Source organism: Podarcis vaucheri (genome assembly GCF_965113315.1).
Source record: "Podarcis vaucheri genome assembly, chromosome: 15".
Classification (NCBI taxonomy): domain Eukaryota; kingdom Metazoa; phylum Chordata; class Lepidosauria; order Squamata; family Lacertidae; genus Podarcis; species Podarcis vaucheri.
The window spans coordinates 46,589,991-46,616,875 of NC_138753.1; the positions used below are offsets into that span (position 1 = coordinate 46,589,991).

General features: G+C 43.9%; 1 protein-coding gene across 8 annotated transcripts in view; it reads left to right on the forward strand.

The window, feature by feature from the left end:
* LOC309519430 (disintegrin and metalloproteinase domain-containing protein 2-like) overlaps nucleotides 1-26,885 on the forward strand; it is an 88,727-nt gene that overhangs the window by 53,767 nt on the left and 8,075 nt on the right. For 6 of the 8 annotated variants that reach the window (XM_082200392.1, XM_082200396.1, XM_082200391.1 and 3 more), the window contains 10 exons: nucleotides 2,481-2,620; nucleotides 3,831-4,029; nucleotides 7,393-7,482; nucleotides 11,759-11,957; nucleotides 13,348-13,456; nucleotides 17,443-17,626; nucleotides 19,163-19,243; nucleotides 20,418-20,535; nucleotides 21,809-21,968; nucleotides 26,795-26,839. In XM_082200392.1, coding sequence (XP_082056518.1) covers nucleotides 2,481-2,620; nucleotides 3,831-4,029; nucleotides 7,393-7,482; nucleotides 11,759-11,957; nucleotides 13,348-13,456; nucleotides 17,443-17,626; nucleotides 19,163-19,243; nucleotides 20,418-20,535; nucleotides 21,809-21,968; nucleotides 26,795-26,839 — 1,325 coding nt within the window. Of the gene's footprint in view, nucleotides 1-2,480; nucleotides 2,621-3,830; nucleotides 4,030-7,392; nucleotides 7,483-11,758; nucleotides 11,958-13,347; nucleotides 13,457-17,442; nucleotides 17,627-19,162; nucleotides 19,244-20,417; nucleotides 20,536-21,808; nucleotides 21,969-26,794; nucleotides 26,840-26,885 lie in introns of those variants that run through there. The other 2 variants (XM_082200393.1, XM_082200398.1) reach the window with 2 other exon arrangements.

A 26,885-nucleotide genomic window follows, 5' to 3' on the forward strand; every position in this document is an offset into this window, starting at 1 on the left:
AGCAAGTTATACATCTTTGACAGCATCTTCGTTTTGGGTTCTAACAATTCTGTTTCCAATTTTGATTTTTCCACCTGGAAGCCGATTTTCTTGTCCAAATTGTATGTCTCCATTATCTGATAATAATGAAGCCAATCACACACTTTGTTTTTTAGTTTTTCAAAACTCTGCAATTTCAATCTATCTCCATCTTGTTCCAAAATTTCCCAATATTTTGGCCATTTGACCTCCATATTGAGCTTTTTCAGAGCTTTCGCTTCAATCGGTGACAGCCGCCTTGGGGTTTTATTTTCCAATAAGTCATTGTATCTTATCCAAACATTAAACAATGCTTTCCTGACAATATGGTTTTTAAATGCTTTATGCGCTTTGACCTTATCATACCACAAATATGCATGCCATCCAAATACGTTGTTAAAACCTTCTAAATCCAAAATGTCTGCGTTTTCAAGAAGCAGCCATTCTTTCAACCAGCAAAAAGCTGCTGATTCATAGTAAAGTTTCAAGTCTGGCAGGGCAAATCCACCTCTTTCCTTTGCATCTGTTAGTATTTTAAATTTTATTCTAGGCTTCTTGCCCGGCCAGACAAATCTAGAAATATCTCTCTGCCACTTTTTGAAACAGTCCATTTTGTCCACAATTTGCAATGTTTGAAACGAAAACAACATTCTAGGCAATACATTCATTTTTATCGCAGCAATACGGCCTAGCAGTGAAAGCTTCAAATTTGACCAGATTTCTAAATCTTTTTTCACTTCAACCCAGCATTTTTCATAGTTGTCTTTAAATAAATTCCCATTTTTTGCTGTCATGTTAATCCCCAGGTATTTGACTTTCTTAACCACTGTTAAACCTGTCTCATTCTGAAACCTCTCTCTCTCAATTGGTGTTAAATTTTTCTCTAAAACCTTGGTTTTTGACTTATTCAGCTTAAACCCTGCAACCTGACCAAATTCTTGAATCAGTTCTAAAACTCTTTTAGTACTAGATTCTGGCTCCTGTAACGTCAATACTAAGTCATCTGCAAATGCTCTCAATTTGTACTGTTTGGCTCCGACCTGTATACCTTTAACCAACTGGTCCCTTCTTATCATATTCAGCAAAACCTCCAGGACTGATATAAAAAGCAATGGGGAGATTGGGCAACCTTGTCGTGTCCCTTTTTCTATCTTAACTTCCTTCCTCTTTTTTTCACATTGGTGTTCATATTTATCTCAAAATAATCTCTCAAGGTTTTTTGGGCCTTCTTAAGCACTTCTTCATCTCTGAATAAGGTGTCATTCATCCTCCATCTAAAGGAGCCAGTTGGTGTTAATTTCATTTCCATCTAAACAGCATTATGGTCGGAATAGGTTTTTGGGCAGATTTCCACTTTTCTTGTCTTTGGTGCCATTCCTCTAGTTACCCATATTTGGTCAATTCTTGTCCATGTCATATTGGCTTCAGAAAAGAAGGTTCCTTCTTTATCCATGGGGTTCTTTGTTCTCCAAATATCAACTAAGTCAAAGTTGTCTGTCATCTCAAAGAAAGTTTTCGGGAGTCTACCATCCTTAGTGACTACCTGTCTTTGTGCCTTGTCCATATTTGTAGATACCACTCCATTCATGTCTCCCATCAAAATCACATTATAATCCAGATAGTCCATCAGGCAGACCCTCTATATTCTCTACAGAGGGTATTTTGGGGGGTTACTGCGCCCTGTAACACCCCCTTTTTCCTCCAAAAGCATGGAATTTCCCAGCTGGGAAAATTCCCACTTGCAGCAGGTTTGCGCTCGACAGGAAGTCCCCTCACAGAGTGTTTGTTGTGGGGGAGGAAGGGAAAGGAGATTGTGAGCCGCTTTGAGACTCCTTCAGGTAGTGATAAAGCAGGATATCAAATCCAAACTCTTCTTCTTCAAATCCTTTATCCTTGAAAACCCAGGTGGAGGGCAGGTTAGGGACCAATCATTTCTTTAGGTTAATTACCAATTTACCAATGGTTGTATGATGACACTATATCTCCTCGTTGTCAGGAGATGGCACAGCTGAACTCTGATTAGGTTCAGAGACCTTGAGATCAAAAAGGCTCTCCCTTCATTCCCAGGCCTTTCTTACACTACCAGGCTTCCAAGCTGTAAATTACTTGATAGCCTCCTGCACCTTTTTACAACCCAATCCATACTCAACCCCCCAGCTGTGCCAGGGTCTTCAAATCAGATAATATCTCATCCTGCCTAGAGTCAAGAAGTAATTGACTCACACTTCTAGCGGCAGAGAGTTTTTACGTTTAAAGAGACCAGACACCCATTCCCCAGAAAGCAACAGTTTTATCTCTCCCACAATGCCTCACTGCGCTGTGAACCAGCGTTTGACATACCAAGATTTCCCAACTTCACTACACTCCTAAAATACGGACCAAAGAGACTTGTTTGCATTTAGTCTCCCATAATGGGGTGGAAAAATCTGGTTCCTGATTCAAGTTTTCCCTCTTCCTTCTAGTATCAGAAGTCCATGACCAAAGAGCCATTCTCCGTCATTCTGGCCCAATTGCTGGGCCTTAACCTGGGGATGGAATATGACAATGGCAAAGAGTGCAAGTGCCCAGGAGGCTTTGTCTGCATAATGAACACGGAAGCAGTGTAAGTACTATGACTATTGCACTAAGCAGCTCATAGATATTAGGACTGGACATACATAAGCCTTTGCTTGTACTTTTGATAGTGGAAGGCAGCAGCAGAGCTCATCTCCTATCTCAGCACTGTACAGAGATTGGAGATAACAGAAATGGTGGCTACTCTTCTGCAGTTTACCATCAAAGAACAGGCACAGGCTTATCTCCTGTGGTTTGTCGTCAACAACAACAACATTCATTTGCTGCCCATTTGACAGGGTTGCCCCAGTCACTCTGGGTGGCTCCCAACAAAAAATAGTAAAAGCACAATTCAACACCACACATTAAAAACTTCTCCTCAACTTCTGGGACAAATTCAGAGGCCAGGAAAGCCTAATTTATGCCCGTGGGTCTGATGTTCCCCACTCCTGCCATAAGGGGTGAAGTTCTGCTATACCTGTGTATAAATAGGGCTTGTGCACTAGCAAACTTTGAAGAGCCAAAAATCTTCCACTGCTATTGATAGATTTGGTATCTGCTGTTATCATTTTGTACCAAATGTAACTGGAAAAAATCCAGTAAGTAGAAAGGGTAAACCTTGTTTAATACTGGAGACTTTTGCTATTCCCCCCCCCTCAAGATAATTGGAGGTGGTTTTAAAGAGGGATCATGCTGTGTGCACTCATTTCTCCTTTTGCCTCTTGACAGCAAGTTCTTTCAGGTCTTTTGCATTCTTTCAATAATTGCAAAACACCTACAACTTACATTTAAAACACATGGCTTCCTTCCAAGAATCCTGGAAACTATACTTTGTGGTTGTGAAGTGTAGCTCTGTGAGGGGTATACTACAGTTCCCAGATAATTGGGGGAAGTCATGTGCTTTAAATCTATGGTGTGGATGTTTACCAGCTGAAAGTAGGACAAAATAAATACTCATTTTTAATAATTGGCTCCTTCCTTATAGTGCTTCAATATGATGCCTTGGAACCGTGTCTGCAACTGTGCAGACTGTAACAAAACTTCTTGAAAACTCCATAATTATTATTTTTTTTAAAGTTTGCTCAAGTCACCTTCCAGGTTTCAGAGACTGGCCTGGTCTCCTGCGGCACTCGGCAGCCCTCCATTCAGCATGCATAAGAACAAAGGAGCTCTTCTTTTTATTTTTTATAACAAAATATGTTGTGTGTGTATTTGTGCTTGCCATATAATAATAGCAGATTCATCTTACTATGTTTTAGACTTTCAAATGGAATTAAAGCTTTTAGCAGCTGCAGCATTAAGGACTTCCAAAATTTCATTAAATTCAAGGGAGCCCACTGCCTCTCTAATCGACCTAATTTAAAATTGTTTTATAAGAAGCGAAGTGCCAGAAGCAAAGCGCTTTGTGGGAATGGTGTTCTGGAAGCTGGAGAGAAGTGTGACTGTGGCTCTGAAGAGGTCAGTACCTCCTGTTTTCCAAGTTTGTTCATTTGAATGTGTATTCTGCCCTATTCCAGGGGTTTTGGGTTGATTATTTAAATTAAACAGAGAAGCAGGCATTTAGAATAACTCCCACCTACCTGTGCCTGCTTTCCACTTTTGCTCTGGGAAGCCTCCAGGGCTGCTGCAAACACCCCTTTTGGAAAACTGGCAGCTGCCTTAAACCGAGCTTACCTGGAGATGATGGGGATTGAACCTGGGACCTTCTGCATTCAAAACCAATGCTCTAGCACTAAGCTATGGCCCTTCTGGTTGTTTTTGCCTGCTCCTGATGTGTTTAAATTGGAAAAATACTTGTTGCATTCTCTTCTAGCACAGCTTTGGAAATTTAAAAACAACATGGTTATCAAATGAGAAACTATGTAGCAGTTATTTGAAAAGCCAACCAAAGCCAACAGGAGACCATATATGTGTGTGAAGACCAGTTTACTGTCAGAAATTTAAAACTAACCCTATATCCAAATAACAGTACAAAAAGCTCATCGGCTTAGAACCAGGTTAGCTTTGGGACCAATATATATCTGACTGGGAATTAAGATGAAAGTCAGAGAATCACAGAATTGTAGGGTTGGAAGGGACCATGAGGGTCATCTAGTCCAACCCCCAGCAATGCAGGGATATTTTTGCCCAACATAGGGCTTGAAACCATGACCCTGAGATTAAGAGTCTCATGCTCTACCGAACGAGCTGTCAGATTCCTTGTTCTTGGTGCCATCTCAATACAGTATATTTCTTGAGCAAGCACAAGAAACAGGCAGCAGTGGCTGGTTCAAAGGGCAAATGAGGCTTTGCCCTACCAACCTCAGTGCCCCCTCACCTGCCCACCTTTTAACTAGTCCATGGGATGACAGTCGGCTTCCTCTCACTCTCAATGTTGTCCCTTGGATAAATCAGCAAGGATGGGGATGGGGACAAAACCAGAATGAGTTGGTTCTGTCTGTTGTTGGCTCTGACCCTTGTTACTGTTAGTCTCCCTGCCTTCCGCCCTGCCTGTCCCAATGGGCACCAGTCTCTTTTGCCAGAAATTGAAGATGCTTTTTATTTCAATAGGCTTTTGACGTGCAACACCCAGGGTTATGGATACAAGTTATAATACAGTAGCAGGGGGACAATGGCCCTCCTGGTGTTGTTGGAATACCACGCCTGTCTTCCCTGACTGCTGGGCATGGTGGAAGCTGTGGTCCAAAGCACCTGGAGGGCAGCAGGGTGATGTGAGAGCTGGCAAGGTGAAAAGCACCTCACCTTTTAGCTGTATTACAGCTGTTATGGCAGGTGCCCCATTCTCCCTGAAGACAGACTTGAGAAAAACCCTTCCACTGGCTCAACAAATATTCTTTCAGTGGAGGGAAGAGCAAGGGGATGGGAACTTGTGAGGGCTCCAGCCTGCCTTCGGGTTTCCAACTGCTTCAGTGTGAAATTGAGAAGGTGCTCTCCACCAACCACAGAACCGTCTCCTTTGTTTTCATCACCAGACTAGAGGGTGGTCCTTACTCCTCCTTAGAGCCTGTACACATTGCTGGCAGAGGCACATAATGTCTGCTGCAGGTGCAGGGGGGTCCACAGGAATGGACACAGCAGACTGGGATTGGGTTGAATAAGGTCACAACTTCACTGATCACAGGAAAGAGTAGGTTTGGCTAAGGCACTGGGCATGTATCCTGATCAGGCAGCCTGTCTGCTACCTGATATGGGCCCAGTGGGTTCCATTCTGTGCTGGGGAGTTGCCCCCAATGTAGATTGGGTGTCTTGACTCCACACAGGCCACCATTTGTAGAGGTGTATTGGCCCATCGTTCCCCCTGTGGGCTCCCAGACAGAGTTACCTTTCCTGGACACCTCTAATGGTGTACCCCTGTGACTAAGGATCCAGTCCAATGCCTCATCTACCCAAGTTGCGACGGTTGCTATGAGGTAGATGAAAACCTGCAAAGCGGCCAGTTTGCTTGCAGGAGAAAATTCCTCTCTGGCCACAAATACGACAGCCGAGTAAATCACAGCAAGGTTCATATGCCACTTGCCCACTCTCCCATTGAGCAGTCCCCAACTGGGTGGGTGGAAAATCCAGTGACAACAAGGCAAGAGGGTGACCTGCACCTGGCTGCTCTCTTAAATAGGCCAGGGATGGGCTGGATGCAGCCTTCCAAACCCTGCCATTGATTTGGCCCTACCTGCAGGCACTGCCTGCCCATACCTGCAAGGCTGTTGCAGATGGAGGTGGGGTGATGCCAGGTAACCACTCCTTCCCCCAGCTGCAGCAGAAAATGGTGGCATCCCTGGACCCACCACGGCCACACCATCCAGCAGACTTTGCCCATCCAGAGCCCCAGGTGAGCGGTTTCTCTCTTCTGCATCAAGGGGTAGTCAGTGACAGATCACATGCCCCATATGCAGAAGAACTTGGAATTGATTCTGAATATTCCCATCTATAGAATTCCAGGCAGCAGGGCCGGAAAGACCCCATGCTAAAGACGCTCCAAAGGACCCCCAGAAGAGGGAGCTAAACATTACCATGTGCCCCATTTTCCCACAATGACTGAAAAGTGGGCAAAAAAATGCCCTCCCGAAGCATTCTATCTCCCTATAGGAAGAAAGATACATTGAACCTTTATCCCCCCCCCTCTGTTGAGTATAAAAGCAAATAAGGGGGTGATGATGTACATACAAACTACAGGAAGGGAATGATTAAACAGCACCCCTCCTCCCCCAGGCTGCTCATAATACTCTTGATAGTGGCAGCTTGGTTGCTGGTGGGGTGGGGTGGGGGTGACAGAATCTCATAACTGATATCTCAACAAGCCTTCTAAATGGATATCTTTATCCCAGCTGATGTCTATATTGAATCTGAACTGATTTAATGTTATGTGCTGGTGTTGTTTTAGACTGATATTTTTATTTAAATACCTGTATATACTAAGATTTTTGTTATATATTATAGTTGTAACTGATATATATTTGTAAATACCTCTGGGAAGTGGTTCATATATTAAAAATAGTATTATAATCAGGTTTATTTGAGTAAAATTTGAAGTCAACCTTTCCTTCTTGTCCTTTCCTGTATTTTGAAATTCCTCTGTGTAAAAAAGCATGATGTAGCAGAAAAGATTTGAGAAGATTCCATGTATAAACCTTTACATTTATTTATTTAATAAAATTCATACACTGCTTGATTGTAAAACAAACCTCAAAGCTTACAAAAAAAGATAAAACAATAGAGTGCCCTGTTGGCCTTAAGCTTTGGAGTTTCAGCTTTCACTTTCATTTTTTTCATTGTCTAAACTCTTTACTGACCCCAAACAAAAAGCTGTATGATTTTTGTTTTCAGGAATGTAAGTACAGTAAATGTTGTACTAGTTCATGTACGTTTCTCCGTGGAGCAGTGTGCAGCAACGAATTGTGCTGTGAAAACTGTCAGGTAAGATGCTAAAGTACTCTCTTCACTGCCTTGGCCACACATTCACCTCAGTTTGTTTGAATTGACACTACCACTTCCTCTGAATTTTATCTCCGTAACCTCTGTGTTGCTGCCAATGCTCATCCTACACAAAGCTGACCCATCATCAAAGTTAATGGACATGGCTAGCTTAGTTTCATTAATTTCAATGTGTCTACTGTGAGTAGAACTTAGTTAGTTACAACCATTTGCAGCCTGATGTAAGATGCTAATTAACTTTGAACTGCAATTAGATCAAGGAAGAATTTCCTTTAAAGATGGAATGCCACTTTTGAGGATTTCCATATCAGCATTAAATGCTGACGTTGTTCAAGGGTAGGGAAAGAATCTCGGGATCTCAGCAGCAATGTAAGCACTGACACAGGTGAGTGTGAAGGTTTACCAGAGTTCTGCAGACCATGTAGGAGAAATCCAAATCACAAAAAGGAGACGGTTTTATTGATTGCAAAGCAATGCACATGGCCACCAGGCTACTATATAGCAATTCATAACAAATGCCCCAAAGGCTGCAGCCACAACAGGGAATGCAGTTACTGATCAAAGATGGCTCACTGCACTCAAATTATACCTTCAGCGGCAACTCATCTAGCCTTCAGGCAGAAGAGACTCTCTGCTCAGCCCAAGGCAGGGCTTCACTAATCTCTAGGGAAGAGATATATATATATATATATATATATATATATATATATATATATGCAGGTTTTGGTGTCTTCGGGTGTCTTCCCGTGTAAGAGTCGGGGTGTCTGGGCGACGTTTCGACGAGGTCTCACTCGTCATCTTCAGGCTGGTGCTTTCGGCTTCTTGTTACTGGAACAGAGCAGAATCTGGTGTTTGAGTTCCTATAAATACTGTTGAGGGGTGTGGTGTATAGCCTCCAACGTTCTAGGCAGAGAGGAAGTTCCTAGATTAGTGTGCCTTTTCTTCTTTTGTTCCTTAATTACTTGAGGGATATCTTGAGTGATTTCATGAGTGATATTCTGAATACCACTGGGTGGGTCATTAAGTGTAGATTAGTTGCTAAAGCTTTCGTGTCTTGACCTCTTGAGCTTGTGAAGAGTTTTTCTGAGAAGATGGCTGTGCTGCATTTAGTTGTGCTCTGGCTTGGCTTCGTGTATAGGGGCGAGCTGTGATTTTGTGCCTTGTGCCAGCCAGATCTGTGTAGGGATTGCAGGGGGGTGCAGCATCCGGAGGTGCCACTATAGTTTGGCTACTGGATGGAGTCTGTAATATGTCTGTGGAGAGGGTCTGGGTTTGGGTCTGGTGTGGTTGATTGGTGACGGCGTTCTGTGTGCCTCTGGTTCTGGTGTCGGTTTTTGTGGGGAGGGCTAATTTCCAGATGTCTGGCAGGCGGGACGTGTCGTCACGTTTGTTCATGTTGTGAGGGTGTTTCTCTATCTCGATGGCTTCCATGATTATTCTCTTGTGGTGATGTTCCATGTTAAAGAGCAATTTGGAATCTGCAAAATTAATTTCGTGTCCTGTTTCTTTCATGTGTTGGAAAAGAGAGGAAGTTTTTTCTTCTTTTTTGACGGCATTCTTGTGTTCTGCGATACGTGCATTTATTCGTCTGTTTGTTTGTCCAATGTACGTGGCTGGGCAGACTTTGCAGGGTATTTCATAGACCCCTTGGTTTTCCAGCTGGATTTTGTCTTTTGGGTTTCTGAGGATATTGGCTATTTTTTGGTTGGTGCAGAAGGCTGTTTTGATATTGTGTTTATGGAGGATTTTGCTAATTTTGTCTGTAGTGCCCTTGATATAAGGAAGGAGGGCCATGCCATTGTTTTCTTCTGTGTCTTGGTTTTTGGGGGGTGTTTCTTTTTGGATTAGCTTCGTAACCTTGTTTTTCTGGTATCCATTGGCGATTAACACATTTGAGAGATTCTGTAACTCAGTTGTCAAGTGGTCTTTGTCAGCCAGGCGTTTGGTTCTGGAGATGAGAGTCTTGGCTACGGAGTTTATTTGTGCAGGGTGGTGGTGTGATTGTGCATGTAAGTAGCGGTTGGTGTGTGTTTTTTTCCGGTAGATAGTGTGTCCTAGGGAGCCATCAGGTTTTTTGTAGATTAGGACGTCAAGAAAGGGGAGTTGGTTGTTGTCTTAACAAATAAACTCCGTAGCCAAGACTCTCATCTCCAGAACCAAACGCCTGGCTGACAAAGACCACTTGACAACTGAGTTACAGAATCTCTCAAATGTGTTAATCGCCAATGGATACCAGAAAAACAAGGTTACGAAGCTAATCCAAAAAGAAACACCCCCCAAAAACCAAGACACAGAAGAAAACAATGGCATGGCCCTCCTTCCTTATATCAAGGGCACTACAGACAAAATTAGCAAAATCCTCCATAAACACAATATCAAAACAGCCTTCTGCACCAACCAAAAAATAGCCAATATCCTCAGAAACCCAAAAGACAAAATCCAGCTGGAAAACCAAGGGGTCTATGAAATACCCTGCAAAGTCTGCCCAGCCACGTACATTGGACAAACAAACAGACGAATAAATGCACGTATCGCAGAACACAAGAATGCCGTCAAAAAAGAAGAAAAAACTTCCTCTCTTTTCCAACACATGAAAGAAACAGGACACGAAATTAATTTTGCAGATTCCAAATTGCTCTTTAACATGGAACATCACCACAAGAGAATAATCATGGAAGCCATCGAGATAGAGAAACACCCTCACAACATGAACAAACGTGACGACACGTCCCGCCTGCCAGACATCTGGAAATTAGCCCTCCCCACAAAAACCGACACCAGAACCAGAGGCACACAGAACGCCGTCACCAATCAACCACACCAGACCCAAACCCAGACCCTCTCCACAGACATATTACAGACTCCATCCAGTAGCCAAACTATAGTGGCACCTCCGGATGCTGCACCCCCCTGCAATCCCTACACAGATCTGGCTGGCACAAGGCACAAAATCACAGCTCGCCCCTATACACGAAGCCAAGCCAGAGCACAACTAAATGCAGCACAGCCATCTTCTCAGAAAAACTCTTCACAAGCTCAAGAGGTCAAGACACGAAAGCTTTAGCAACTAATCTACACTTAATGACCCACCCAGTGGTATTCAGAATATCACTCATGAAATCACTCAAGATATCCCTCAAGTAATTAAGGAACAAAAGAAGAAAAGGCACACTAATCTAGGAACTTCCTCTCTGCCTAGAACGTTGGAGGCTATACACCACACCCCTCAACAGTATTTATAGGAACTCAAACACCAGATTCTGCTCTGTTCCAGTAACAAGAAGCCGAAAGCACCAGCCTGAAGATGACGAGTGAGACCTCGTCGAAACGTCGCACAGACACCCCGACTCTTACACGGGAAGACACCCGAAGACACCAAAACCTGCATATATATATATATATATATATATATATATATATATATATATATAATAAAATGATACTATTACTACTACTAATGGTTCAGGAAGCTAGCCCCACAGTGTGTTTCCCAGGGGATTCTTCATCAAAGCCTTGTTTCTCCCATTGCTCTGTCCCAGCTCCTGCCAACCTCACAGTTTGAAAGCACACCAGTGCAAGTAGATAAATAGGTGTTGCAGCGGGAAGGTAAACGACTTTTCTGTGCACTCTGGCACTTGTCACTTCATTTCTTTGACCTTGCAGGTAGTGGGCAACTCCCCCAACTCATGTCAATAATTAACATAGATATCAATTTTCTGAGAACAAATGACCTAGTTTTTACAGCAATCCCCAACAGCATTGTCAACCACTCTGTGCTTGTGTTTAAAGTAAGGGTGGAATATGAGGAACTAAATATGTAAAACATGCACATAAATACTCATATTGAGGCAATAAACAGCCTCCAGGAAGACCATGCTAGCATGCCATCTGCACATTTTTCTGTACAATGAGTGGAAAAAAGACGTCAGACACCATAGGTAGGCAGCCACTTTTTCCCATATGGTTCCCACATGTTGTGTTTGGCTACGGAGCTGCTCTAAGCAGCCTACAACCTCTTAAGAGTTAAAGAAAGAGACAGGCCTTAGACCATCTTGTAAGGACTGTGTGGGCATGTGCCCTGTTCAGTCCAGTGTTTATGTGGCTTAAACAACTTTAGGACCTGTGCATAAATCTGAGGATAATGAAATGGGAAGGTTAACTGCAAATTGTGGAGTCAACAGGAATCCTCAACCCTAGCTGTAGTCCTCCGTGAAAAATGCTATTGATACTTTCCTTCTTCCTTTTCCTTTTCACCTAGTTTAAGCCAAGAAACACCATCTGTAGAGCAGCTGTAGATAGTGTCTGCGATTTCCCTGAGTACTGCAATGGCAGTTCGGCCTCCTGCCCAAGCAATGTTTATGCCCAGAATGGCTATAGCTGTGCTTCAAATGCTGGCTACTGTTATGGTGGCTCCTGTCAGGCAGCTGATCTACAGTGTCAGGATCTTTTTGGTGAAAGTAAGTGAGACAATTTGCTTTTTGGCTTCTTTTAAAAACAAAATGAAATATTTACTCTTAAAAAGAACAACCAAGGAAGCAAGCAGCTTCCTTCTGTAACCAAATTGTGTGTGCATGCCCACTCATACCTATACCATGAGCTTTCCTCAGCTTTTATACCAGTTTGCCCGTTGAATGAGTCCTGGGTTTCTCTTGAACTCTTTGAGCAGAATTCAGCGTCACACTACTGTACAGTCATACTTCGGGATAAATATGCTTCAGGAAAAGTATTTTTGGGTTGTGCTCCACGGTGACCCGGAAGTAACAGAGTGCGTTACTTCCTGGTTTCGCCGCTCACGCATGCGGAGATGGTCAAAATGACATCACGCGCATGCACGGAAGCAGCGAAACGCGACCCGTGCACACAAGAGACGCGCAGTCGCATCTTACGTTCTATTCAGGATGCGAACGGGGCTCTGGAACAGATCCCGTTCGCATCCCGAGGTACCACTGTATTTAGATTGTTCCATAACAATGCAAGCATTTCTGCTTGGCAGATGAAACCTTCTCCCCCCTCCTCCCCCCACACCCTGTTTGGGGGGCTCTCCTGACACATATGCCCTTTCGCCTGAGCTGGCTGGAGGGGGAAGCCCATAGTGTCAGTTGTGCTGCCTTCCACATTTGCACCTAGTCCCAATGTGGCTGGTTTCCAAGGCATGCTTCTTCTTCCTTAGTGCAGAAAATGGCTACCAGAATTCTGACTGGTATGACCAGGTTTATGCATTTTATGCCAACTTTAAAATCACTCTACTAGCTACCTAACTGCACTTAGGCACAAGCCAAACTGCTGTTAGTTACCATGCCAACCTGTTCAGTTATGTTGTTTTGGTGAAGCCCTTCATCAAATGCCTTTATGGGGGATCCTGCTGAATCAGACCGAAGGCCCATCTAGTCAGGATTCTGTTCTCACCGTAGCCAACAAGATGCCTATAGGAAGCCTACAAGTAGCTCTGCTGCTCCTTCTGCCTCTTTCTACAGGAAGTTATACTGTATATAGAGCCATCATAGCTAGTAGCTATCTATAGACTTACCATTCATAATTTTGCAAATCCCCTTTTAAATCCATCTCAATTGGTGGCCTTCACTACATCTTGCAGCGATCTCCATTGTTTAACTATATGCTGCATGAAGAAGAGATCTTAAATAACTAAATAATTCTGCTTCAGTGAAAACAACAGTCTTGCAGCACCTTCAGGGCTAACATTCATTATTTGCAGAGGCAAATCCAATTTATGCATCAGACTGATTTGTTTGTACACATATGAAAGTATCTGTTAAGAGCATTGCTAAAAGAAAACTATTAAATGTTTCATTTTAGTTATTCTAATCAAAATCCTTTTAATATTTATAGAGTCAAAAAGTGCTCCTCAAGCATGTTATGAAGAAATTAATGGTCAGACAGATAGATTTGGACACTGTGGGATTGACATACGAAAGGGATTTAAGACTTGTTCTTTTCGGTATGTGATTAGGAAACGGAAGAAACTGAAATAATTTTTTCAGGGGGAGAAGTGTGGCAGGATGTTTGTGGGTTTGCGGCTTGGGCATCTTCTATTGTATGGTGCATGTTTTTACTGTTGTTATAGTATCAAGTTAGCCAGGTGGAGTGGGCTGTCATGATCCACAGGGACTAGGACACCCAGTTGGAGGCTCCTGTGTCACTAGCTGAGGGACGGCACTGGGTTTCTGACACTGACCCTTGATGCTGGTGGTCAGTCCCACTAAACTGTGGTTGACAGTCAGGTGTCTGCTGAACCACATCCCACAGCATCAAGGCCCATGGTGCTGGAGCCAGGATTGTCATGGGCATCTCTTCCCCCAAGACCAAGGAACACAGTGTCTCCCACACTGTCAGTCCAACGGTGCAAGAAGCACACCAAATGGGAGGTCATGGAGCACTGAAGAAGTGCCTATTTTCAGGCCCTTTAGGAGATTCTAGTTCCCCAAAGGGAGCAGAGCCTCGAGACAGAGGTTTACAAGCCCTCAGTTCACTTCCAAGCAGGGGCGGATCTTGGTAATATGGTGCCCTGTGTGAGGCCCACATTTGATGTGTTCCCCACTCCAGCCAAAGCTGCCCTCCAAAAGCCGGGGAAGGGAGGCACCAAACTTTGGGAAGGAAGCACAAGTCTCCCTCCCACCTCCTTCCTAAAGCTGGACAAGTGCTAACTAGGCTTTGGGAAGAAAGCAGGAGGACTCTATGGTCCTATCAGAGCCCTCACGCCTCCTTCCCAAAGCCCAGTGCTTACAAAGCTTTGGGAAGGAGGTGAGAAGGTGCACCCTTGACTCCTGTGCCCTGGGCAGGGGAACCAATCACGCTGCCCTAAATCTACCACTTTTCAAAGTCTTCTTGGAGCAAGTTGCACACCAGGCTCTGTCTCTGGTGCTGTAACAAGGGACGTGGGTGGCGCTGTGGTCTAAACCACTGAGCCTCTTGGGTCTGCCGATCAGAAGGTTGGCGATTTGAATCCACGTGATGGGGTGAGCTCCTGTTGCTCTGTCCTAGCTCCTGCCAACATAGCAGTTCAAAAGCATACCAGTGCGAGTAGATAAATATGTACAGCTGTGGCGGGAAGGTAAATGGTGTTTCTGTGCACTCTGGCACCTGTCACGGTGTCCCATTGTGCAAGAAGCTGTTTAGTCATGCTGACCACATGACCCAGAAAGCTGTCTGTGGACAAACGCCAACTTTCTCTGCCTGAAGCAAGATGAGCTCCGCCTTTGGATGGACTTAACCATCCAGGGGTCCGTAACATTTTACCTCTACCTGCTGTAACAACCAGCCTGTAGGAGGAGAACAGGACATTGAGGAACAAAACATTATCCTTGCATCTCTAGATTTGCAAGGGTGGAAAGGGAACTACCAAAAAAGATGAAAAAGATAAGTTGATGCTAAATCAGGTGCCCTTACAATTACAGTCCGTTTTGTCATGTTGCCTGCCGGGCCTGTCTCCTCTCAGCCTCCCAACAGCAGTCACCCAACAGAACTCACCACTTACTCCTCCCACCAAGCACCTAGTAATCTGCTCTGTGTTCTTCCCCAGCCCTCTGAAGATTTTTGGGGTGTGTGGGTGGGGGAAGTTCTACTGTGCAAGCTTAAACCCTTGTGATATTTGGATGTGCAAGTTGAATACTGCCCATAATAAATAAGAACACAAGACTCTCTTATGCCTGCTGTGTCAGACAGGAGGTCCATCTAGTCCAGCATTCTGTTTCATACCGAGAGCCAGATGCAGAGCCCACAAGCAGAGCACCAAGGGAATAGCCCCCCAAGCCTGTGGTTTGTCTCCTGCACATGGTACTGAGGGCTTTTCTGCCTTGGAACATGGAAATGTCAATACACTGGAATAAACCCCACCCACCGCTCATTTGCCAGACCTGGCTAGCTAAAGGCCTACATCACCTAACCCAGTTTCACAAAAATGACAACCCCATATCAGCACAAAAAATACAAGACAAACTAAGGGACACTGACCTACCACCAACTACACCCCTTCTTAAACAACACAGCACCAAAAGCAGCAGCCATCAGGGCACTGACTAACATTGAAAAACTCCTCCTAACAACAGAGAGACACAGCAAAGGAGTGGTATCTACAAATATTTTAATAATAATAATAATAATAATAATAATAATAATTTATTATTTGTACCCCGCCCATCTGGCTGGGTTTCCCCAGTCACTCTGGGCGGCTTCCATAGAAACCAAAAATACACTAAAATATCACACATTAAAAACTTCCCTGAACAGGGCTGCCTTAAGATGTCTTCTGAATGTCAGGTAGTTGTTTATCGCTTTGACATCTGATGGGAGGGCGTTCGACAGGGCGGGCGCCACCACCGAGAAGGCCCTCTGCCTGGTTCCCTGTAGCTTTGCTTCTCGCAATGAGGGAACTGCCAGAAGGCCCTCGGTGCTGGACCTCAGCGTCCAGGCAGAACGATGGGGGTGGAGACGCTCCTTCAGGTATACTGGGCCGAGGCCATTTAGGGCTTTAAAGGTCAACACCAGCACTTTGAATTGTGCTTGGAAATGTACTGGGAGCCAATGTAGGTCTTTATATAAAACTCTACACTACAAACAGTACAAACCCCTCACCACAATTAAAGACTAATAGGAGCATGACATAGAATATGAAATAAACTTCATCCAATGGTCAAAAATGTGGTGAAATCCATCATTTAAATCCATCTCAGCCAAAAGAAGAGAACTCATTCTGAAACTTATCTATAGATGGAAGCTGGCACTTCCTCATCTAAATGCTGGAGAAGCTGCACTTCCATGGCCACGTACCTCCACATGTGGTGGGAATGCCCCCAAATTTAATCCTTTTGTATATCAGTGCTGCAGGAAATCTGCATAATAACAAAACAAGTAATAGAAGCAACTCCAGAATTAGTCCTATTAAATATCTTCCAAGGAACAACTCACATGACAAGTCACACTCTCAGCAACTAAAAACACCATGACTAGACACTGAAATGACCTATCAGGAGTGAATATAGACCACTAGTACCAAAAGGTATAGAAAACTGCCCTATTAGAAAAGTTAACCAACAAACTTAAAGTAGCACGGGTGTGGCTCCCCTTTATCATATATACAGCACAACAAGACAATGATCTATTCTCTCCCCCACCCCAACAGCATAAGAATCAATATGGGTAATCTGACCCAACAACCCCATACCCTCATACAAACAAACAAACAAACAAACCACACTGCAACTAACTGAACACAATCAACCGAGCGTTGGACACTCAAATCTCTCGCAATGCCATCATAAATGAATAAATATATAGAGGACCTACCCACATGATGCTGACATAAAAACCCTGCACAAACTACACAACAGAACAAAATATCAATATCCCCTCCTCTCTCTCCCCTTCCCTCTCTCCTGTCCCCCAATCGCATATGGGTCTAGTACTAAATGTTAATGAACTGTGAAAAAAACTATGAATTGAAAGTAGAGACACTATATGTACTTTTTTGTCTATTTGTTTGCTACACAATAAAATCTTTAATAAAAACTAATTTGAAAAAATAAAGGACACAACACAAAAGAAAAATGGATTGAGAGGAAGGATTAATTAATTAATTAATTGTAGCTTGCCTTTCACCAAAATGATTATAAGGTAGTTCACATAAGAAAATCAATAGAGAAAAACCATACTACAACAACAAATTAACATATACCAAAATAAATCCGTTGGGCACAAACTGTTGGGCAGTAATCTTTGATGCCAGATGTTTCAAAGGTTGAGGAATGACAGCCCCTCCCACATGTCATCTGTGTAATGAAAAGCATGCATTTTTAGGTAACATGTTCAAAAATATACTTCAGTTGTTAAATCTGATATTTTGGAGGTAAAAAAAAACATTTCCAATACATAATCCCCAACTCTTTGCAAATGTGTGATCCTGTTCTTTTTTCCAAATGCCTTTGATAGGGATATCAAATGTGGAAAGTTAATTTGCGTCTATCCAACCAGAAAGCCTTATGTTGACATGAACATTCCAATTCTGTACACTCCTTTTCAAGATACCCTTTGTATATCTCTGGACCTTCAACAACCAGAGGGCTTTCCGGACCCAATGCTGGTGAAAGATGGTACAAAATGTGGAACTAAAAAGGTAAGTGATACAATCTGACACAGCATGACTATTACTGTTACTTAAATGTTGTCACCAGTGCGTATGGTGTCCTAGAGAGCAGCATAAAGAAGAAAGAAAGAAAGAAAGAAAGAAAGAAAGAAAGAAAGAAAGAAAGAAAGAAGATTCCACCTAAACATTAGGAAGAACTTCCTGACAGTAAGAGCTGTTTGACAGTGGAATTTGCTGCCAAGGAGTGTGGTGGAGTCTCCTGCTTTGGAGGTCTTTAAGCAGAGGCTTGACAACCATATGTCAGGAGTGCTCTGATGGTGTTTCCTGCTTGGCAGGGGGTTGGACTCGATGGCCCTTGTGGTCTCTTCCAACTCTATGATTCTATGATTCTATAAGCAAAAGGAAACCACTGGTCTCATGCTTGAAGAACTTAAAATCTAAATTTCAGCTATGAGGAGACAGGTATGATGGGCTAGGAGCGATGGGAGAAGCAGAGATGGAAATCAGCAAATGCAGTTAGATGTTGTTTGTTCATAAGTGCCGAAAGCGGGGGGGGGGGGGGCTCAGGGCTCCTCAGGCTATGCCCCCTCCACAGATCTAACCTCTCGCTGGCCTTGCCCTGTGCCCTCCTGGACTGCTCTTGCTTGGCTGCAACATGTCCCTGAGCAGTGCTGACACCTCTTGCTTGCCTGAGTGGAAGAGGGAAAGAGGGGTGCGCATGTCAACCCACACAGCATGGCCACAGACTTGCATGGCCGGCTTCTGTCATCTCTCTTGCTCCATCCACTTTAGCATATGGCCCTTGGAAGACTGGCCAGGGGGGAACATGGTCTTTGACCTGAAAAGGGTTCTTTGTCCCTGGCCTAAAGTTCCCTTCTGGTATTTACATGTTTAGGCTTCCTTTCAGTTGGGGATGATGCAGGGCTAGCTGCAGGTTTCTGGTGGCTCTCCATATGCCCATTTGGAGTACCCCTACTGCCATAGTGTTCTTCCTCCAGTTCTTCCTCTTCCTTTTCCTCTTGCACCAGGCTGAGGCCAAGCAAGAGTTGCTACTACTGCTGATTGAAAAAGGGGAAGCAAGTGAGAAAATAGCTGCTTGTAGCAGCGGCCAGAGATGTGATCACTATCCCCCCCAAGCTTGTACTGCCCCTAGGAGCCACTTGCCACTCACTCCTGAATCGGCCTGCTGGCTTCATTAGCTGCCCTCTGACTTTCATAGGAGGTGGAGGAGACAGGAAGAGGAAAAGGTTTTTAAGACATTGGTGCTTGACAAGAGGATGGGATGAAAGCTGGGCATTATGCTTCATCTTGTTTCCCACCCCACAACCTCCCATTATAATGCGGTTTTCCTGTAAAAAGGGTAGATCTGGATTAATGGAGGAGGGGAAAATACAGACTAGCACTTGGATGCAGATGATGTACATACACTGGAAAAATCTTGCATTCAGATCTCACAATAAACACCTGTCTGGAAGCACTCATAGATGGGGTCTGGTGGACGCAAAAGGTCTGTTGCAGGGCAGCAACTCTTCTGAAAACTGAAAAATGCTATTGCTTTTTTAAAAGGTTTGTATCAAACAAGTATGTGAAAAGTATGGCGTCCTGAAATATGATTGTGATCCTACAAAAAAGTGCTTTGGGCATGGAGTAAGTAAAATGAATGTTATATTTTCCGTGTTAGTGTGTCAGCTATAAAAAGGAGACAGTGGTGTTTTCCCTCAGAAACTATTTGGTATTTTCTTGAGTGCCTGAAGCGTTCCCCTGTTGATGGCCTGTTGATTTTCTTGAGTGCCTGAAGCGTTCCCCTGTTGATGGCCTCTCAGCTGATTCCCTTTGGACCCAGCCATTATGGGCAATTATCATCAAATCTTCAATTCTTAGGCAAAGTAATTGAGCAGGTGGTTGCTCAACAGCTCCAGGCATGTCTAGAGGATGCGGAAAATTTGGATCCCTTCCATTTAAATTGGAACTAGTGAATGTCTGGTGTGAGTGTCTGGAAGCGGTTGGAGGATGGATGGCAGCTAACAGGTTGAGGTTGAACCTCAACAAAACAGAAGTACTGTTTCTGGGGGACAGTGGGCAGGACTTCCTAGTCCTGAATGGGGTAATTGTGCCCTTGAAGGACAAGGCACGCAGCCTGGGAGTCATTTTGGACTCACAGCTGTCCATGGAGGCACAGGTTAATTCTATTTTCAGGGCAGATGTCTACCTGCTCCATCTGGTACGCTGGCTGAGACCGTACCTGCCTGCGGACTGTCTCACTACAGCGGTACATACCATGGTTATCTCTTGCTTGGACTACTGCAGCATACTCTACGTGGGGCTACCTTTGAAGGTCCAGCTCCAAGGGCCTTCTGGCAGTTCCCTCCCAGCGAGAAGTGAGGTTACAGGGAACTAAGCAGAGGGCCTTCTCAGTAGTGGTGCCCTCTCTGTGAACACCCTCCCATCAGATGTCAAGGAGATATTCTATTCAACCTTTAGAAGACATCTGAAGGCAACCCTGTATAGGAAATTTTTAAATGTTTAATGTTTTATTATGTTTTTATATATGCTGGAAGCAACACAGAGTGGCTGGGGCAAACTAGTCAGATGGGTGGGGTACAAATAATGAAATAATAGTAGTAATAATAATAATAATAATAATTATTATTATTATTATTACTACTACTACTACTTTATCCTTAATTTTATTTTAGACTAGAACTGAGGCCCTACTCAGGAAGTAATAAGAATAATAATGTTTTCTTAAAGCATATTTTTCTTTTTAAGATAAAGCACGTAAGCAAGGAGTAAATGTTTGCTATTCCTCCCCCACCTTCAGATTTGCAACAACAAAAGAAACTGCCACTGTGATCCAGGATGGGCACCTCCAAATTGCAAGGAAAAAGGAGGCCCCCTAGGAGGAAGCATTGACAGTGGGCTTCGCATGTTGGCTTCTGGTCAGTAAAAGCAGGACCTTCCATCCTGACAAATAGCTCTGCTGCAGTAGTTTCCAAACTGTTTAGAATTAGGACCCACCTTTCACCTCAACCTGAAACCATGGGACTGGGTTTGATTTATGTTTTAACCCATTCATTCCCCTCTTTATTCTTCCCTTGAATTTTCTGTCTTTCTCAACACAGAAAGAACAAGTTAAGAAGTGACAGCACATTAGCTTAATAATCATTCCTTCTTCCAAAGGAACTTTAAGATTGTAGGCTGTGTGTTTATGAGAGTGAGTGTGAGTGAAATGTTTCAGAATTCTTAGTACCTAAACTAAACTGCAATTCCCAGGAAATGGGGGAAGGGTGGCAGTGAAGCTAGTATAAAATTTTCAGTATAGATTTAACCCCTCTCTCCATCCCTGTTTTCTAGTTCTCTTTCAAAGAGCAAAAGTGAAAAGCAAATGTTTTAGTACTACTGCCCCTCCCTAAACCAGGCTGTGATGGACTTGTGCATTCTGATGCGCCAGCTGAATCCCAGTGGACTAGTACAAAGTCAGTGTGGGTTTACAATTAATTGGGTCAGAACAATACTTATTGGTGCCAGAATGAAAAATCCAAACAATACCTTCTTCTGCTTGTAATAACCCTGAAGCACAGGAGACACTCTTCCAGGAGACACTCTTGCCCAAACTCCAGTGAAAGGAACAGGAGCTGCACATGAGGATAGCACTTAGACACAGAAGAGAGAGAGAGAGCACTGCAGAGAAAGAAGCTAACACATTCCTAGTGCTACCCAGTTACTGCTTTTCTGCTGTAAGTTGCAAGCAGAACTGCAACTGATTTCCTACATCATTAGTAGTAGGGCATTTTTCTATGTGTATAACCTGCTATGTTCCTCAGACACCTGTGGATTTGACATAACTTCTGTCTGCAGCTCAGTACACATTCACTATGACCTTTGTGAAGGATGCCATTTTATAACCCCAATTTATATATTTTTAAATGGTCTTTTAATTTAACACTTTTCCAGCTCTCTATTTTTTTAAATGAAAGAGAGGAATGGTGCTATAAAACTGTGTTACTACAATATTACATTTTTATACCACAATAATGCTAATTTAAAAATAAAAAACCTTTCTGGTTGCTGTTTTAGCAATGTGGAAAGAGTTTGCTTTCTAATCTTAAAAAAATTCTATAAAATTGGAGCATTGGGCAATGCCACGCTAAAAATGTCTAATGCGACAGCTCTCCTGGTTCAGTCTTTGCTGTGAAATTTGTTTCCATCTAGATATTACAGAAAGAGTCATAGAAGACAACATGCGGACGTGGGTGCTCCTGAGCATATTTCTCTTTCTGCCCATTGTGGTTGGGTCAGCCATCCTGATTGTCAAATGGGCACGAATCAGCAAGTACTGCACAGATGACAGCGAGTCTCTAGGCGATTCTGAGTAAGTCACTTTGGCCGCAGTTTATCAGGGCCTGCCCTGTACATACCTGAAATCTTCTGGTCCATCAACAATTTGGACAAGTAGGACCTGCAACAGAATGCAGTCTTCAGACATGGCCGCCTCCACATTCCCTTTCCCCTTGGGGTTCATCTGAGTCTGCTGATGCGTCAGAGGTGCCATTTCAGCTGCATAATAACACAGATCATAGAATCATAGAATCATAGAGTTGGAAGAGACCACAAGGACCATCGAGTCCAACCCCCTGCCAAGCAGGAAACACCATCAGAGCACTCCTGACATATGATTGTCAAGCCTCTGCTTAAAGACCTCCAAAGCAGGAGACTCCACCACACTCCTTGAAGGCAGCAAATTCCACTGTCAAACAGCTCTTACTGTCAGGAAGTTCTTCCTAATGTTTAGGTGGAATCTTCTTTCTTGTAGTTTGGATCCATTGCTCCGTGTCCGCTTCTCTGGAGCAGCAGAAAACAACCTTTCTCCCTCCTCTATGTGACATCCTTTTATATATTTGAACATGGCTATCATATCACCCCTTAACCTCCTCTTCTCCAGGCTAAACATGCCCAGCTCCCTTAGCCGTTCCTCATAAGGCATCGTTTCCAGGCCTTTGACCATTTTGGTTGCCCTCCTCTGGACACATTCCAGTTTGTCAGTGTCCTTCTTGAATTGTGGTGCCCAGAACTGGACACAGTACTCCAGGTGAGGTCTGACCAGAGCAGAATACAGTGGCACTATTACTACCCTTGATCTAGATACTATACTCCTATAGATGCAGCCCAGAATTGCATTGGCTTTTTTAGCTGCCGCGTCACACTGTTGGCTCATGTCAAGTTTGTGGTCAACCAAGACTCCTAGATCCTTTTCACATGTACTGCTCTCAAGCCAGGTGTCCCCCATCTTGTATTTGTGCCTCTCATTTTTTTTGCCCAAGTGCAATACTTTACATTTCTCCCTGTTAAAATTCATCTTGTTTGTTTTTGCCCAGTTCTCTAATCTGTCAAGGTTGTTTTGAAGTGTGATCCTGTCCTCTGGGGTGTGAGCCACCCCTCCCAGTTTGGTGTCATCTGCAAATTTGATCAGGATGCCCTTGAGTCCATCATCCAAGTCGTTGATAAAGATGTTGAATAAGACCGGGCGTAAGACAGAACCCTGTGGCACCCCACTAGTCACTCTTCTCCAGGATGAAGAGGAACCATTGATGAGCACCCTTTGGGTTCGGTCAGTCAGCCAGTTACAAATCCACTGAGTGGTAGCATAGTCAAGACTGCATTTTACCAGCTTCTTTACAAGAATATCATGGGGCACCTTGTCAAATGCCTTGCTGAAATCAAGGTAGGCTACATCCACTGCGTTCCCTTCATCTACCAGGCTTGTAATTCTGTCAAAAACGAGATCAGGTTAGTCTGACATGACTTATTTTTCAGAAATCCATGCTGACTATTGGTGATCACAGCATTCCTTTCTAGGTGCTCACAGACTGTTTGCTTAATGATCTGCTCCAGAATCTTCCCTGGTATTGATGTCAGACTGACTGGGCGGTAATTATTTGGGTCCTCTTTTTTCCCCTTTTTGAAAATAGGGACAACATTTGCCCTCCTCCAGTCTGCCGGGTCTTTGCCTGTTCTTCAGGAATTCTCAAAGATGACTGCCAGTGGTTCTGAGATCACATCTGCCAGTTCTTTTAATACTCTTGGATGCAGTTCATCTGGCCCTGGAGACTTGAATACATCTAAACTAGCTCCTTAGTTATTCTGGGCTGTTTCCTTTGCTGAATCATTTGCTCCAAATTCTTCAGGTTGGGCATTGTTTTCTTTATCGGAGAAGACTGAGGCAAAGAAGGCATTGAGGAATTCAGCCCTTTCTGTGTCCCCTGTTTGCATTTCACCATCTTCTCCTCTGAGTGACCCCACTGTTTCTTTGTTCTTCCATTTGCTACGAACATACCCATAAAAGCCTTTTTTGTTGCTTTTAACCTCTCTAGCAAGCCTGAGTTCATTCTGTGCTTTAGCTTTTCTGACTTTGTGTCTACACGTGCTGGCTATTTGTTTGAATTCCTCTTTGGTGGTTTCCCCCCTTTTCCATTTTTTGTACACATCCTTTTTAAATCTTAACTCAGTTAAAAGTTCTTTAGATAGCCACCCTGGCTTCTTTAGGCACCTTCCATGTTTCCGTCTCATTGGTATTGCCTGATGTTGTGCTTTTACTATCTCCCTCTTAACAAACTCCCAGCCATCATGAACTCCCTTTCCTTTTAGTATTACTGTCTTAAAGTCAAGAAATTGAGTCCTAGTATACTTGGCTGCTCCTTTCCGCTGTATAGTAAACTTCAGATCCTTCCCCTTCTACCCCACTAACCAGGTCATCAACATTGGTTAGGACCAGATCTAAAATGGCTGTTCCTCTTGTTGCTTCTCCCACTTTCTGGACAATGAAGTTGTCTGCAAGGCCAGTGAGGAATCTGTTTGACCTTATGCTCTTGGCTGAGTTTGACATCCAACAAATATCCGGGTAATTGAAGTCCCCCATTACTACTATCTCCTTTCCTTTTGCATGCTTGGCCATCTGTTCCAGGAAGGCATCATCTATGTCCTCCGTTTGGCTTGGGGATCTATAGTAAACTCCCACAATGAGGTCTCTGTTATTCTTCTCTCCCTTAATTTTGACCCAAATGCTCTCACTTTGGCTTTGAGGTTCTAAATCTTGGATCTCTTCACAGGTATACACATCCCTGACATATAATGCCAGTCCTCCTCCTTTCTTGTCTGGTCTGTTTCTCTGAAATAGATTGTATCCCCCCATTATTACATTCCAAACGTGGGACTTATCCCACCAGGTTTCAGTGATGCCTATTATGTCATATTTAGTTTGCTGTACCAAGAGCTCAAGCTCATCTTGTTTATTTCCCATGCTTTGTGCATTAGTGTACAGACATTGAAGTCCATTAATCATTCCCCCGTGTCTCTTATTTAAGGATTTTTTCCTCCCACCACTAGGTCTGCGTGCTGTTTGCTCCATTTGGTCTATGACATTTGGATGATCATCTTCATCAATTGATAGACTCCTACCTTCAGGAGCTCTGTCTCCCTCCCCCACATTAGTCAGTTTAAAGCCCTCCTGATGAGGTTTCTGAGATTTTTGGCAAAAACATTTCTCCCAACCGTTGTGAGGTGCAGCCCATCGCTTGCCAGAAGTCCATCTTCAAGAAACTGCAGTCCGTGATCTAAGAATCCAAACCGTTCCTGTTTACACCATTTGCGAAGCCAGCTGTTCACTTCCACTATTTTTCCCTCTCTCCCTGGGCCACGTCGTTCAACTGGGAGGACAGATGAGATGACAATTTGTGCATTTAATTGCTTCAATTTCCTGCCCAGAGCCTCGTAGTCTCTTTTGATCTTCTGGAGGCTATTGCTTGCAGTGTCATTGGTTCCCACATGAACCAAGAGGAAGGGGTATTTGTCAGTGGGTTTTATGATTCCTTGCTCAGTTACATCTTGGATCTTAGCCCCGGGGAGACAGCACACTTCCCGAGACATCTTGTCAGGCCCACAGATCACTGCCTCTGTTCCCCTCAGTAAGAATCCCCTATCACCACTACACGCCTCATCTTAGGTTTGGTCAGGGTTCTTCCATCAGCTGTCCGTTCCAAGGTCGCCTGCACATTCCCTGAGGACTGACTTTGCTGCTCGTCTTCATATACCTGATCGACTGTAATGAGGGAGAGATCCTCAAATGGAGTCTGCTCTTCGTCTTCCATGCTAGGGGAGAGGACCTCAAAGCGATTGTGTATTTCTAAACAATCAGAGCGAATCCTGGGCCTCCTACTTCTTTGAGTCACGTTTCTCCATATATCTGGCTCCTGTGTTGGTGAACTAGCCTCCTTCTCAGGGGAGTCCCCTGTCTCCTCCTTGGTGGAGACGGTGTGCTGTGTTGCTTCCAATAAGAGCTCCAGCTCTCTAATTCTTTGGAGCGTAGCTACACGTTCCTCCAGTTGCTGGACTTTGTCTTTTAAGAGGGCAATCAACATGCAATTGCTGCAGGTAAAGCTGCCTGCAACCTTTGGCAAGATGGCAAACATTGGGCAGGAACCACAGGCGACTGCAGCTGTTCCATCCCCCTCCATCTTGAGAATGTGTCGTTGGGGGTGGCTACAGCGGTCCTCCATCATAAAAAGTGTGAAGACAGGACAAATAACTCCCCACACAAAAAAACCTAGGTCTCCCCCAACAAACGTTTGAGACTAGCTCCCCTAAATCTAAAAGATGGATCAAACTGCGCGCGCTGCTGCCCTGCAAGCTCTGATAAGCTCCTCCCACAGCTAATCACCTGCCTCAACAGAAACCCTGCCCCCTCTGACCTTTGCACAGGGAGAGCAGCTAATCAGCCACAAAGAAACACACACACACACACACACACAAGAAAAACCCCTTTTGCTCCTTCTTCAACTGCTGCCCTGCAAGATAGGAGTTTGCTGTTAGTATATATCAGGGAAGGGGGGCTGTATCCCTCCAGGTGTGGTTGGCCATACTGGAGGGAGATGATGTCCAACAACAAAAGAAAGAAAAGCCAGGATAGGAAACCTGTGACCCTCCAGGTGCTGTTCTACTGCAACAACCCATGGTGGCTAGTGGTCAGGAAAGATGGGAGGTGTAGTCCAGCAACCTCTGAAGGGTCATAGGTTGCCCACCCTAGTATATATAATAATAATTAACTTTCAGACATTATAGTAAAGCTAACTCCATGACAAAACTGAGGTATGTTTATCTGTATGTAATTAAGGTTAAGTAATCTTAATTCTCATTACATTTTAGATCTTATACTAGATCCGATGAATATAGCATGTCAGACAAAACAAGGTAAGCTTCAACTAACTTAAAGTATATTGATTAATTTTCCTTCCAG